Raw genomic sequence first — 15,768 nt, 5'->3', positions numbered from 1 at the left:
ATTGGACAATAAAACATGTAGTCCTGCCCTATGCAACTGTAGGCCTAATAAAACATTAACTCACAGTCTATGCTAGCTATTGTGTTTATTGATTAATTTCAGTTAATGATTTTTGATCAAAATTCTGTTGTCTAGTCAGCCCAAGTTTGAATATAAACCTAATTTGATCCTAATCACATTTTCTTACAAACTAATGGGCTATAAATACACATTGTTACTCCTTTGTTACACTAGCCAGAGGGACAGGGTGCATAGTAGGCTAGACTATGCAGGTACTTTTGTTAGTAGCCTACAGTTGATCAGACTTAAAAATTGTCTCGTTTCCATGCAATGAAACATGTCGGATCGCTAATGCTTTGGTGTATTTACTGCTACGAAGCAAATTGGTAAAAATAACAGCCCTTTGCCCCTCTTTTTTTAGCCAATATATTTGATTAAATTAAATAAAATGTGATTTAAAAGTGCTGTGGCAAATGTTGCCACGCCACACGTTTTCCAGCGGCCCTGGCTCAGACGTACTGCTACAAAAGGCCCACAGTCACAGTAGATATCATGTACATAAATAAGTGACTTTATTCCGTTTTCAATTCAATCCACACTAACTATGTAATCAAAAGCCATTTCAACATGGACTCAGGGATAGACGTTACATAGTATATTAAATCCAGGACATTCAAAATAGTATAAAGGCGGAGGTTTACATACACCTTAGCCAAATACATTTAACCTCAATTTTTCACAATTCCCTGACATTTAATCCTAGTAAAAATTCCCTGTCTTAGGTCACATCAGACCACCAATTTATTAAAAAAATGTGAAATGTCAGAAAAATAGTGAGAATGATTTATTACAGCTTTTATTGCGTTCATCACATTCCCAGTGGGTCAGAAGTTTACATATACTCAATTAGTATTTGGTAGCATTGCCTTAAAATTGTTTAACTTGGGTCAAACGTTTAAATGTAGCCTTCCACAAGCTTCCCACAATAAGTTGGGTGCATTTTGGCCTATTCCTCCTGACAGAGCTGGTGTAACTGAGTCAGATTTGTAGGTCTCCTTGCTCGCACACACTTTTTTTCAGTTCTGCCCACAAATTGTCAATAGGATTGAGGTCAGGTCTTTGTGTTGGTCACTCCAATACCTTGACTGTGTTGTCCTTAACCTCTTGAAGCTAGGGGGCACTATTTTTATGTTTGGAAAAATAACATTCCAAAAGTAAACAGCCTATTTCTCAGGACCAGATGCTAGAATATGCGTATAATTGACAGATTAGGATAGAAAAAACGGTCAAAATATTGTCTGTGAGTATAACAGAACTGATATTGCAGGCGAAACCCTGAGAAAAATCAAACCAGGAATAGGCTTCTATTTTGAAAACTCCATGTTCCATAGCCTCCCATTGCTCCATTTAAAGGGATATCAGCCAGATTCCTTTTCCTATCGATTCCTCAAGGTGTCAGTCTTCAGACATAGTTTCAGGCTTTTATTTTTTAAATGAGCCAGAACGATAACATCGCGTCAAGTGGTCACATGAGTTTTGCTCGTGCAACAGAGTTTGGATAGGTATTGCTTTTCCCTCTCCTACTGTGAAAGACATTTGCAGTTGAAATATTATCGATTGTATATTTTAAAAACAACCTGAGGATTGATTATAAAAAACATTTGACATGTTTCTATGGACACTACGGATATTATTTGGAATTTGTCTGCGTTGTCGTGACCACAATTTGCGACCAAGCTTTAACTTCCTGACTGATGTCTTTAGATGTTTCTTCAATATATCTACATCATTGTCCTACCTCATGATGCCATCTATTTTGTGAAGTGCACCAGTCCCTCCTGCAGCAAAGCACCCCCACAACATGATGCTGCCACCCTCGTGCTTCACGGTTGAGATGGTGTTCTTCGGCTTGCAAGCCGCTTGATGGTCAGTATGGCCAAACAGTTATATTTTTGTTTCATCAGCCCAGAGGACATTTCTCCATAAAGTACAATCTTTGTCCCCATGTGCAGTTGCAAACCGTAGTCTGTCTTTTTTATGGCAGTTTTGGAGCAGTGACTTCTCCCTTGCTGAGCGGCCTTTCAGGTTATGTCAATATAAGACTTGTTTTACTGTGGATATAGATACTTTTGTACCTGTTTCCTCCAGCATCTTCACAAGGTCCTTTGCTGATGTTCTGGGATTGATTTGCACTTTTCGCACCAAAGTACGTTCATCTCTAGGAGACCCTGAGCGCAATGACGGCTCGGTGGTCCCATGGTGTTTATACTTGCGTACTATTGTTTGTACAGATGAACGTGGTACCTTCAGGCATTTGGAAATTGCTCCAAAGGTGAACCAGACATGTGGAGGTCTATAATATTTTGATTGATTTCTTTTGATTCTCCCATTATGTCAAGCGAAGAGGCACTGAGTTTGAAGGTAGGCCTTGAAATACATCCACAGGTACACCTCCAATTGACTCAAATGATGTCAAAATAGCCTATCAGAAGCTTCTAAAGCCATGACATCATTTTATGGAATTTTCCAAGCTGTTTATAGGCACAGTCAACTTAGTGTATGTAAACTTCTGACAGACTGGAATTGTGATATAGTGAATTATAAGTTAAATATTATGTCTAAACAATTGTTGGAAAAATTACTTGTGTCATGCACAAAGTAGATGTCCTAACCAACTTGCCAAACTATATATTGTTGACAAGAAATTTGTGGAGTGGTTTAATGGTTTAATGACTCCAACCTAAGTGTATGTAAACTTTCAAATTCAACTGTATGTTATGTTTGGTATGGTAAGTATTAATTTGTGGATGTCCATCACCCATTTTGTATGATATGTTATGCTCAATATGCTCACTTCAAGGCAAGCAACACTGAACCATGCATGAAAGCACCAGCTGTTCCGGATGACAGTATGATCGCGCACTCCGTAGCCGATGTAGGAAGACCTTTAAACAGGGAATAATATTCACAAGGCCGCAGGGCCAGATGGATTACCAGGATGTGTACCCAGAGCATGTCCAGCTGGCAAGTGTCTTCACTGACATTTTCAACCTCACTGTGGCCCAGTCTGTAAAACTTACATGTTTCAAACAAACCACCATAGTTCCTGTGCCTAAGAACAACAAGGTAACCGGTCTAAAAGATCTAATTTTACAGATCTAACACCACTAGGGCCTAAGCTTTTCTAAAAGATCTAACCGGTCTAATCCTTTGAAAAGCTGGTCATATCAACACCATCATACCAGAAACCCTGGATCCACTCCAATTTGCATACCTCCCCGACAGATCCACGGATGAAGCAATCTCTATTGCACTTCACACTGCCCTTTCCCACCTGGACAAAAGGAACACCTATGTGAGAATGCTGTTCATTGACTACAGATCAGCGTTCAATGCCCGCTAATCACTAAGGATCCTGGGACTGTACACCACCCTCTGCAACTCGATTCTGGCCTTCATGACGAGCCGCATCCAGGTGGTGAGGGTAGGCAACAACACATCCGGCATGCTGACCCTCAACGGGGGGGCTCAGGTGTGAGTGCTCCTCATGGGTGAGTGCTCAGTCCCCTCCTGTACTCCCTTTTCACCCATGGCTGCATGCAAAACTCTAACAAAATCATTAGGTTTGGCGACAACATGACTGTGGTAGCCTGATCACCGACGATGATGAGACTATTGGGAGGAGGTCAGAGACCTGGCAGTGTGGTGTTAGGACAACAACTTATCCCTCAATGTTGGAAAGACAAAGGAGATTATCGAATGCACCCCCATTCACATCGACGGGGCTATAGTGGAGCGGGTTGAGAGCTTCAAGTCTCTCAGTGTCCACATAACTAAGAACCTATCATGGTCCAAAGTGCATGACAACGCCTCCTCCTCAGGAGGCTGAAAAGATTTGGCATGGGCCCTCAGATCCTCAAAAAGTTATACAGATGCACCATTGAGAGAATCTTGACTGGCTGTATCACTGCTTGGTGTGGCAACTGCTCGGCATCTGACCACAAGGCACTACAGAGGGTAGTGCGTACAGCACAGTACATCACTAGGGCCAAACTCCATTTCATCTAGGAACTCTATAACAGGCGGTGTCAAAGGAACGAACAAAACATTGTCAAAGACTCCAGCCACCCAAGTCATAGACTGTTCTCTCTGCTACCAAATCAAATCAAATCAAATTTATTTATATAGCTCTTCGTACATCAGCTGATATCTCAAAGTGCTGTACAGAAACCCAGCCTAAAACCCCAAACAGCAAGCAATGCAGGTGTAGAAGCATGGCAGATAGGAAAAACTCCCTAGAAAGGCCAAAACCTAGGAAGAAACCTAGAGAGGAACCAGGCTATGTGAGGTGGCCAGTCCTCTTCTGGCTGTGCCGGGTGGAGATTATAACAGAACATGGCCAAGATGTTCAAATATTCATAAATGACCAGCATGGTCGTATAATAATAAGGCAGAACAGTTGAAACTGGAGCAGCAGCACGGTCAGGTGGACTGGGGACAGCAAGGAGTCATCATGTCAGGTAGTCCTGGGGCATGGTCCTAGGGCTCAGGTCAGTTGAAACTGGAGCAGCAGCACGGCCAGGTGGACTGGGGACAGCAAGGAGTCATCATGTCAGGTAGTCGCTACCACATGGCTAGCGGTACCGGAGCACCAAGCCTGGGACCAAAAGGCACCTGAACAGCTTCCGTTGGGTAGTTGGCTTGGTTGCTAACGTTAGCTAGACTAGGACTTTAGGTTAAGGTTAGGGGAAGGGTTAGCTAATATGCTAAGTACTTGCAAAGTAGCTAAAAAGTAGTAAGTTGTTGCAAATTTCTAATTAGCTAAAATGCTAAAGTTGTCCCCAATGAGAACATTTGGATTGCTCGATGTTAGCATGATAAGGTCTACACTTCCACCCCGACCAACCAACCTCCTTTCGTTTTTTTGCCATAAATAACCTTATGTAACCATACCAAATTTAAGAAATTATACTAATTTGAGTGTACTGGATTTTCATTTATTGTGTTATGTCTAGTTTATGAGACCAGCCTGGCCAATTACAAGCCACCTGTGGTACATCCCTTGGGAAAGAAACAGGAATTTCTCATGATCTTATGTGAGGTTAATGTGATAACGTGACAATTTAGTTATTATTTAATCCGATTATTCTCTCATTGATTTAATTCCTTGGACAATGTGCTATCTAACCTCCAAACGAGCTTCAATGCCATACAACACTCCTTCCGTGGCCTCCAACTGCTCTTAAACGCTAGTAAAACCAAATGCATGCTTTTCAACAGTTCGCTGCCTGCACCCGCACGCCTGACTAGCATCATCACCCTGGATGGTTCCGACCTAGAATATGTGGACATCTATAAGTACCTAGGTGTCTTGCTAGACTGTAAACTCTCCTTCCAGACTCATATCAAACATCTCCAATCTAAAATCAAATCTATAGTTGGCTTTCTATTCCGCAACAAAGCCTCCTTCACTCACGCCGCCAAACTTACCCTAGTAAAACTGACTATCCTACCGATCCTCGACTTCAGCGATGTCATCTACAAAATAGCTTCCAATACTCTACTCAGCAAACTGGATGCAGTTTATCACAGTGCCATCCGTTTTGTTACAAAAGCAGCTTATACTATCCACCACTGCGACCTGTATGCTCTAGTCGGCTGGCCTTCGCCACATATTCGTCGCCAGACCCACTGGCTCCAAGTCCATGCTAGGTAAAGCTCCGCCTTATCTCAGTTCACTGGTCACGATGGCAACACCAACCCGTAGCACGCGCACAAGCAGGTGTATCTCACTGATCATCCCTAAAGCCAACACCTCATTTGGCCGCCTTTCGTTCCAGTTCTCTGCTGCCTGTGACTGGAACGAATTGCAAAAATCGCTGAAGTTGGAGACTTTTTTCTCCCTCACCAACTTCAAACATCTGCTATCTGAGCACCCAATTTTACCTACCTCATCCCCATACTGTTTTTATTGTATTTACTTTTCTGCTCTTTTGCACACCAGTATCTCTACCTGTACATGACCATCTGATCATTTATCACTCTAGTGTTAATCTGCTAAATTGTAATTATTCGCTCCTATGGCCTATTTATTGCTTACCTCCTCATGCCTTTTGCACACAATGTATATAGACTCTCTTTTTTTCTACTGTGTTATTGACTTGTTGATTGTTTTCTCCATGTGTAACTCTGTGTTGTCTGTTCACACTGCTATGCTTTATCTTGGCTAGGTCGCAGTTGTAAATGAGAACTTGTTCTCAACTCGCCTATCTGGTTAAATAAAGGTGAAATAAAAAAAATAAAAAATACTTCATACTTCATATCTCAGCAATTTCAATGTTTTCTGTATAGTTGTCTAATGTTGGTGGGGCATATTATTCTGTTTTAATGTCACTCTTGAATCACTATGATAAATATAATGTTTTTTCTTGAGTGTATTTTTAACGAAGCTGAGATGTATTGTACATTGAAGTCCAAAGTGTAGGAATAAAAGTCAAAATCTATTATTGGCATAGACATGGTGGCGTGGCAAGTGAGTGTTTGTGAGTTAAAATCCCAGGTGAGGGCATGTTGAATAATAATTACTGCGTAAATGAATATGTAATCAAGGGTGTCAAATATGTAACTTGAAAACACTGTGACTGTGTGACATTCTTATGACAAAGTTTTGTTTGCAGGGCATCACCTGTGAAATTTCATGTGACATATCACATGTGAAGTGAATCAAAACCACATGGTTTCACATTTTGTGCACAACGTGGACATTTCACATGTGAAATCATGTGTTTTTTTGGTAAGGATTGGTTTGATTTTGTACTATAATTAATTCAAACAAAGAACAAGCTATTTTCACAATTGAATGTCACATCCCTTAACAGATAGCCGAAAGTGACAGACTAAGATGATCTAAGGGGAGCTTGTTGATTAATCATGAGAAGAACTTGGATAGTGTTGACCTCTTTTCTCTACAAAATATACCCAAGTGAGATTTGTTGTGCATCCCAAATGTCACTCTATTCCCTACACAGTGCACCACTTTTGACCAGAGCCCTATTGGCCCTGGTCAAAATGATTGTGCTATGTATGGAGTAGGGTGAAATTTGGAACATAGCCTTGGCTTCTACATCATTAGACAGAACAAAAGCACCTGGAATACCAACAAGGCAAGTCACATTAATAATCAAAGCTGTACCTGCCACAATGCATTTCCAACACACAAGACTGCCGAGCAGAAAAACAGTGTATTTGTCAAAAAGGGCTCCCTTTTCCATAAGTGGTGCACTACTTTTGACCATGGCTCAGGGCTGTGGTCAAAGGTAATGCATTATGTAGGGCATAGGGTGCCATTTGGGACCCATGTCAGAGCCAAGGAGTCAAATATCCTTGTAATGAAAAAGTGGTTGTTTACAAGCATCTAAATTCAAGCCATGAAGTACTGTGAAGTAAGATAAAACAATACCTTTCCCACATATTGAGCATCTGGTCCAATGTGTTCTTCTAAAACAAAGAATTGGTTCCAGATCCAGCCACGTTTAGGTCTGTGGTGCACTTCCGTCTCGCCATTGGCCAGTTTGGTCTGGTTCTTTGTGATGGGCACTTTGGATGTTGGGACATGATGGCTAACCCCATAGCACCTCTGGAGAAAGCAGAGGCAGACCAGTACGGGACAGAGACAGAAGAATGTGGATATCCTCATGGTGTTTCCTCAGTATGTTTGTAAATATATCCCAGTGTTTTTTGTGCTACGTTTGAAAGTCCTCCCACCACCGCCTTCGCCACCACCACCGGCCACGCCTGCAGCCTCACGTGGCTTGCAGTCTCAACAGAAGGACGAGGGTGGCACTAAATCCAAAATGGGGAAGGCCCTGTCCGGGTTACAGTAGATCCTCTAAGGCTCATGGCCTAGCCGTCTGTTGAGTAGAATCAAGGCAAGCTTCATTTACATTATGGAACAGCCAGGGAGGGTCTGGAGAAAAACACGGATGGATTATGGCTTTTGTTTCGTTTTACCAGAAACTGGAGTTGATTATGGCGACCATTTTGTGTTTCCTGGAAGAGAAAAAGAGAGAGAAAGAAGGATGTATTAAATTTTTTTAGTTTTAACTTACTTAATCTCCTAAAAATGTGTAGGAGCTGGCCATAATAATACTTGACAAAGAGGGCAAGCATTTTAAATAGATGTCTTTGAATACAGAAAAGATGCCACTATCATTACATTTAGTTCGGAGAACACGAAACACATTTGTGGTGAGTTTAGGGCTCTTACCGTGACCTTATTGGTTATTTAAGTGTATAGATGACATGTATGTATATTTATTTTTCCCATGCCCATGTTCTGTGACAGGTGCATGATAATGGTCTATTCTAAATCAAAACTCATTTCAACTCATATTATTTAGTATATGTAAAGACAACATTACATTAGGAATAGTCTGATGAGTGACAATATTAGCCTATCACTTGTGAACGATGTATTATCACCTGTGAATGATGCTCAGTGTGTGCTGTAAGGCAAGAAATAGCCTTACAGCCTCATAGTTGCACACCTCATATAGCCTCGCCAAAAGCCAAATACTGTAGCTTCTTGAAAGTAAGGACATTAATCCGCTTTACAACCGCTAATTGGTTGAATTTTGGAACATTCACGCTTATAGCCTACTGCCATGTGCGCATTGCTGTGCTTATGTGAAGAAATAGCCTAATAGTTTGTTAACATTTTAAGGTAAATGTTCTGATCCGTTGCATCAGCCTCATTGCTTTTAACGTTTTTTTTGTTGATGCGAGTGGTTGTATTAATTTGGGGTCTATCGCATCCCACAACTGTCCCAGCGTATGTTTGGAAAATGTATTTCTTGCACAGAAGGACAAGTTGAATAGGTCAACTTTTGTACTGTGGGGGATAGTAGATTGACATAAGCCAGTGCTTTTGCTTTTCATTAGGCCTACTCATTTTGATGGCTGACATAAAAAGTAGGCTAAATGTGGACAGTTCTAACATCTTCAATATGCACCTGGAAATTTGATGAGGGACGCAAGCAGTTGCATCCCCGACATGTTGGTTTTGACTTGTAGATGAATTCTTAGCTGTGAGAAGGACTAGATCATGTGACGGGCATTGGCTAATAAGAATTGAGACATAGAGCGCCATGTAAGTGAGAGGTGCTTCGGAGAACAGCACCCGGGAATTATAATTATTATATTCAGCACAATGGCACACGTTTGTATGACAACTAATGTTGCATAAATAACTCAAAATTAAGCATATAGGAGGACCTGTTTCTTTGTTATTTACGCAAAACGTAATATTTCCTTGGAAATCTTTCAGAGAAAATATACTTTCGATTTTATTCAGCTATGTTCAATTGTATTCTACATACTATAAAATAATACTAAAATAATTCCACAAAACTCTAAGCAAATGTTGTCTGCTAAATGAACTAGTGAAGCACACAACCATATCAGGGCCTAACATAAGGACAACTCAGAGTATTCTATTCTGTTCTTACATTTACATTTAAGTCATTTAGCAGACGCTCTTATCCAGAGCGACTTACAAATTGGTGCATTCACCTTATGACATCCAGTGGAACAGCCACTTTACAATAGTGCATCTAAATATTTTAAGGGGGGAGGGGGGTGAGAAGGATTACTTTATCCTATCCTAAGTATTCCTTAAAGAGGTGGGGTTTCAGGTGTCTCCGGAAGGTGGTGATTGACTCCGCTGTCCTGGCGTCGTGAGGGAGTTTGTTCCACCATTGGGGAGCCAGAGCAGCGAACAGTTTTGACTGGGCTGAGCGGGAACTGTACTTCCTCAGTGGTAGGGAGACGAGCAGGCCAGAGGTGGATGAACGCAGTGCCCTTATTTGGGTGTAGGGCCTGATCAGAGCCTGGAGGTACTGAGGTGCCGTTCCCCTCACAGCTCCGTAGGCAAGCACCATGGTCTTGTAGCGGATGCGAGCTTCAACTGGAAGCCAGTGGAGAGAGCGGAGGAGCGGGGTGACGTGAGAGAACTTGGGAAGGTTGAACACTAGACGGGCTGCGGCGTTCTGGATGAGTTGTAGGGGTTTAATGGCACAGGCAGGGAGCCCAGCCAACAGCGAGTTGCAGTAATCCAGACGGGAGATGACAAGTGCCTGGATTAGGACCTGCGCCGCTTCCTGTGTGAGGCAGGGTCGTACTCTGCGGATGTTGTAGAGCATGAACCTACAGGAACGTGCCACCGTCTTGATGTTAGTTGAGAACGACAGGGTGTTGTCCAGGATCACACCAAGGTTCTTAGCGCTCTGGGAGGAGGACACAATGGAGTTGTCAACCGTGATGGCGAGATCATGGAACGGGCAGTCCTTCCCCGGGAGGAAGAGCAGCTCCGTCTTGCCGAAGTTCAGCTTGAGGTGGTGATCCGTCATCCACACTGATATGTCTGCCAGACATGCAGAGATGCGATTCGCCACCTGGTCATCAGAAGGGGGAAAGGAGAAGATTAATTGTGTGTCGTCTGCATAGCAATGATAGGAGAGACCATGTGAGGTTATGACAGAGCCAAGTGACTTGGTGTATAGCGAGAATAGGAGAGGGCCTAGAACAGAGCCCTGGGGACACCAGTGGTGAGAGCGCGTGGTGAGGAGACAGATTCTCGCCACGCCACCTGGTAGGAGCGACCTGTCAGGTAGGACGCAATCCAAGCGTGGGCCGCGCCAGAGATGCCCAACTCGGAGAGGGTGGAGAGGAGGATCTGATGGTTCACAGTATCGAAGGCAGCCGATAGGTCTAGAAGGATGAGAGCAGAGGAGAGAGAGTTAGCTTTAGCGGTGCGGAGCGCCTCCGTGATACAGAGAAGAGCAGTCTCAGTTGAATGACTAGTCTTGAAACCTGACTGATTTGGATCAAGCAGGTCATTCTGAGAGAGATAGCGGGAGAGCTGACCAAGGACGGCACGTTCAAGAGTTTTGGAGAGAAAAGAAAGAAGGGATACTGGTCTGTAGTTGTTAACATCGGAGGGATCGAGTGTAGGTTTTTTCAGAAGGGGTGCAACTCTCGCTCTCTTGAAGACGGAAGGGACGTAGCCAGCGGTCAGGGATAAGTTGATGAGCGAGGTGAGGTAAGGGAGAAGGTCTCCGGAAATGGTCTGGAGAAGAGAGGAGGGGATAGGGTCGAGCGGGCAGGTTGTTGGGCGGCCGGCCGTCACAAGACGCGAGATTTCATCTGGAGAGAGAGGGGAGAAAGAGGTCAGAGCACAGGGTAGGGCAGTGTGAGCAGAACCAGCAGTGTCGTTTGACTTAGCAAACGAGGATCGGATGTCGTCGACCTTCTTTTCAAAATGGTTGACGAAGTCATCTGCAGAGAGGGAGGAGGAGGGGGGAGGGGGAGGAGGATTCAGGAGGGAGGAGAAGGTGGCAAAGAGCTTCCTAGGGTTAGAGGCAGATGCTTGAAATTTAGAGTGGTAGAAAGTGGTTTTAGCAGCAGAGACAGAGGAGGAAAATGTAGAGAGGAGGGAGCGAAAGGATGCCAGGTCCGCAGGGAGGCGAGTTTTCCTCCATTTCCGCTCGGCTGCCCGGAGCCCTGTTCTGTGAGCTCGCAATGAGTCGTCAAGCCATGGAGCGGGAGGGGAGGACCGAGCCGGCCTGGAAGATAGGGGACATAGAGAGTCAAAGGATGCAGAAAGGGAGGAGAGGAGCGTTGAGGAGGCAGAATCAGGAGATAGGTTGGAGAAGGTTTGAGCAGAGGGAAGAGATGATAGGATGGAAGAGGAGAGAGTAGCGGGGGAGAGAGAGCGAAGGTTGGGACGGCGCGATACCATCCGAGTAGGGGCAGTGTGGGAAGTGTTGGATGAGAGCGAGAGGGAAAAGGATACAAGGTAGTGGTCGGAGACTTGGAGGGGAGTTGCAATGAGGTTAGTGGAAGAACAGCATCTAGTAAAGATGAGGTCGAGCGTATTGCCTGCCTTGTGAGTAGGGGGGAAGGTGAGAGGGTGAGGTCAAAAGAGGAGAGGAGTGGAAAGAAGGAGGCAGAGAGGAATGAGTCAAAGGTAGACGTGGGGAGGTTAAAGTCGCCCAGAACTGTGAGAGGTGAGCCGTCCTCAGGAAAGGAGCTTATCAATGCATCAAGCTCATTGATGAACTCTCCGAGGGGACCGGGAGGGCGATAAATGATAAGGATGTTAAGCTTGAAAGGGCTGGTAACTGTGACAGCATGAAATTCAAAGGAGGCGATAGACAGATGGGTAAGGGGAGAAAGAGAGAATGACCACTTGGGAGAGATAAGGATCCCGATGCCACCACCCCGCTGACCAGAAGCTCTCGGGTGTGCGAGAACACGTGGGCGGACGAAGAGAGAGCAGTAGGAGTAGCAGTGTTATCTGTGGTGATCCATGTTTCTGTCAGTGCCAAGAAGTCGAGGGACTGGAGGGAGGCATAGGCTGAGATGAACTCTGCCTTGTTGGCCGCAGATCGGCAGTTCCAGAGGCTACCGGAGACCTGGAACTCCACGTGGGTCGTGCGCGCTGGGACCACCAGATTAGGGTGGCAGCGGCCACGCGGTGTGGAGCGTTTGTATGGTATGTGCAGAGAGGAGAGAACAGGGATAGACAGACACATAGTTGACAGGCTACAGAAGAGGCTACGCTAATGCAAGGAGATTGGAATGACAAGTGGACTACACGTCTCGAATGTTCAGAAAGTTAAGCTTACGTAGCAAGAATCTTATTGACTAAAATGATTAAAATGATACAATACTGCTGAAGTAGGCTAGCTGGCAGTGGCTGCGTTGTTGACACTACACTAATCAAGTCGTTCCGTTGAGTGTAATAGTTTATACAGTGCTGCTATTCGGGGCTAGCTGGCTAGCTAGCAGTGTTGATTACGTTACGTTGCGTTAAAAGAACGACAATAGCTGGCTAGCTAACCTAGAAAATCGCTCTAGACTACACAATTATCTTTGATACACAGACGGCTATGTAGCTAGCTATGTAGCTAGCTACGATCAAACAAATCAAACCGTTGTGCTGTAAAGAAATGAAATGAAAAATGTGATACTACCTGTGGAGCGAAGCGGAATGCGACCGGGTTGTTGAGTGCGGAAGTTCTATTCAGTAGACGTTGGCTAGCTGTTGGCTAGGTAGACAGCAAAGACAACTATGTAGCTAGCTAACACTACACTAATCAAGTCGTTCAGTTGAGTGTAATAGTTTCTACAGTGCTGCTATTCGGTAGACGGTGGACGTTTGCTAGCTGGCTAGCTGCTGGGCAGATAGCAGTGTAGACTATGTTAGGACGACGAAATACGAAGTTGCAATAGAAGTGCTGACTGTTTCACTTTGTTGTCCTCTTTCTTTTCCTTTTTCTTCTGTCCTTCTTTTGTCCTTATTTAGTCTTCCTTTCTTCTGTTAACTAGATATTTTTTGTTGTTTCTTCTGAAATAGACTACAGTTTCTTCATGTCATGTTTCTTTAGACCTGTCTAAAATAAATAATGGACTTATTGTGATAGTGTAGGCTACGTTAAATAGATTTATTCGACTTTTAAAAATGATGTTCCAAAAGTTCTACATCAGTGGCTTGTAGGCTATGGGTGGAAGCCAGGTGATGCTAAAAATGTTTACGTTAATTACCGGTCAATTATCGGGAGACCTGCATTATTCATCTCATATGCATACGTATATACTGTACTCTATATCATCGACTGCATCCTTATGTACTACATGTATCACTAGCCACTTTAACTATGCCACTTTGTTTACATACTCATCTCATATGTATATACTGTACTCGATACCATCTACTGTATCTTGCCTATGCTGCTCTGTACCATCACTCATTCATATATCCTTATGTACATATTCTTTATCCCCTTACACTGTGTATAAGACAGTAGTTTTGGAATAGTTAGTTAGATTACTTGTTGGTTATTACTTCATTGTCAGAACTAGAAGCACAAGCATTTCGCTACACTCGCATTAACATCTGCTAACCATGTGTATGTGACAAATAACATTTGATTTGATTTATTTGCTTGACAATCACCAGCTGAAAAACTTTCATGACTACCACAACCCTAGGTGACTTGTTCAATTATTCAAAGGTTGAGGTCACAAATGGTTTGCATCCCAAATAGAACTTTAGTGCACTACTATTGACCAAACCTATATGGAACCTGGTAAAAGTAATATACTATATAGGGAATAGGGTGCCATTTGGGATGCAGGCATGGCATTTTCTAAGTAATAGTGCCCAATGATAGTTAGGATCCATCTATAAAGCCAGTATGGGGCTATAACTGTAGTGCAGGGGTAGGCAACCCTGTTCCTGGAGTGCCGCAGGATTTTGTTCCAATTAGGCACCACACCTATTTGATCAGTTCAGTGAATGCCTTCTATTGTCAGTTAAAAACATGAAGTGCCTGCTGCACTCCAGGACCACAGTTGCCTACCCCTGCTGTAGAGACTCACATATATGAGTTGGTGTTTTGTTGATAATTATTATTTATTTTTCAGTGCTGGGCCATTGTATGAAAGGATTAGTTGGTGCCTTGGCAATCTGAATTATAACCAGGGCAGCAAGAAATACATTTGCGGTGATAACGACAGATATTAAGCTACTCAAATGCATGACATTTGGAGAGTGTGTTTCGGTAGGCAATGGAAAATGAAAGCGGAAAACTGTTCTAGTAAATGGGTTTCTTCGAAAAACTAAATTGCATATTCAAGGCAAAATTTAAGTGCAAAAAATATGACTATTTATACTGCCCGTATTCTTTTTCTTCCCCTGTAATTTTGCACTTGATTATATTCAAGTCAGCAAAAGTGCATATTTAAAAGGAAAACACGTTTTGTTGAAATAATAATTAACTGCTTATTCCCGGATATGGTTATGGTCTATTTGAGTTCCACAGAAAATTCTCCAGTGTAAAAAGACAAACAAACGAACACTGAAAGTGTTGAGTCTGTAGACTCTTATAGAGACCGGAACAGTGTTAAATTAACACACTGCTTAATGTAAAGCCTTGTTCAAATATTTCCCAGAGTGCCTAGCCTATCGAGTAAATTGTAGTATTACCACCCATGATTTCATTTGTTAGAGACAGAGACATGCACATTGCTTCCATCCTTTATTAGTCATGTGGACATCACAAAGTGACATAAGTGAATATGTTATAATAAAGTATGTATGTATTTAACACAAAATTGCTGAAGTTGGAGACTTTTATTTCCCTCACCAACTTTAAACATCAACTGGCTGAGCAGCTAACCGATCGCTGCAGATGTACATAGTCCATCTGTAAATAGCCCACCCAATCTACCTACCTCATCCCCATACTGTTTTTATTGTATTTACTTTTCTGCTCTTTTGCACACCAGTACCTCTACTTGCACATCATCATCTGCTCATTTATCACTCCAGTGTCAATCTGCTAAATTGTAATTATTCGCTCCTATGGCCTATTTATTGCCTACCTCCTTCATGCCTTTTGCACATACTGTATATAGACTTTCTTTTTTCTACTGTGTCATTGACTTGTTTATTGTGTTATTGGCTTGTTTATTGTTTTCTCCATGTGTAACTCTGTGTTGTTGTCTGTGTCACGCTGCTTTGCTTTATCTTGGCCAGGTCACAGTTGCAAATGAGAACTTGTTCTCAACTAGCCTACCTGGTTAAATAAAGATGGGGAAAAAAACAATGAAAAAAACAACAACACCATAAGCATTTCATAAGGCCTTATTTGAGGGCCTAGTTTTATCCTAATACAGTTGCCTAGGAAAAAAACATGTATGGGT

General features: G+C 43.0%; 1 protein-coding gene across 2 annotated transcripts in view; it reads right to left on the bottom strand.

The window, feature by feature from the left end:
- Positions 1-15,768, bottom strand: part of LOC123991125 (cadherin-18-like) — a 412,196-nt gene that overhangs the window by 201,387 nt on the left and 195,041 nt on the right. For both annotated transcript variants that reach the window (XM_046292353.1, XM_046292352.1), the window contains one exon: positions 7,460-8,049. In XM_046292353.1, coding sequence (XP_046148309.1) covers positions 7,460-7,696 — 237 coding nt within the window. In that variant the 5' untranslated portion in view covers positions 7,697-8,049. The remainder of the gene's footprint in view (positions 1-7,459; positions 8,050-15,768) is intronic.

Source organism: Oncorhynchus gorbuscha, linkage group LG12, assembly GCF_021184085.1.
Source record: "Oncorhynchus gorbuscha isolate QuinsamMale2020 ecotype Even-year linkage group LG12, OgorEven_v1.0, whole genome shotgun sequence".
NCBI classification, from domain to species: Eukaryota; Metazoa; Chordata; class Actinopteri; order Salmoniformes; family Salmonidae; genus Oncorhynchus; species Oncorhynchus gorbuscha.
The sequence above is the reverse complement of the archived record's forward strand: the minus strand, read 5'-3'. Positions and strand labels throughout refer to the sequence as shown.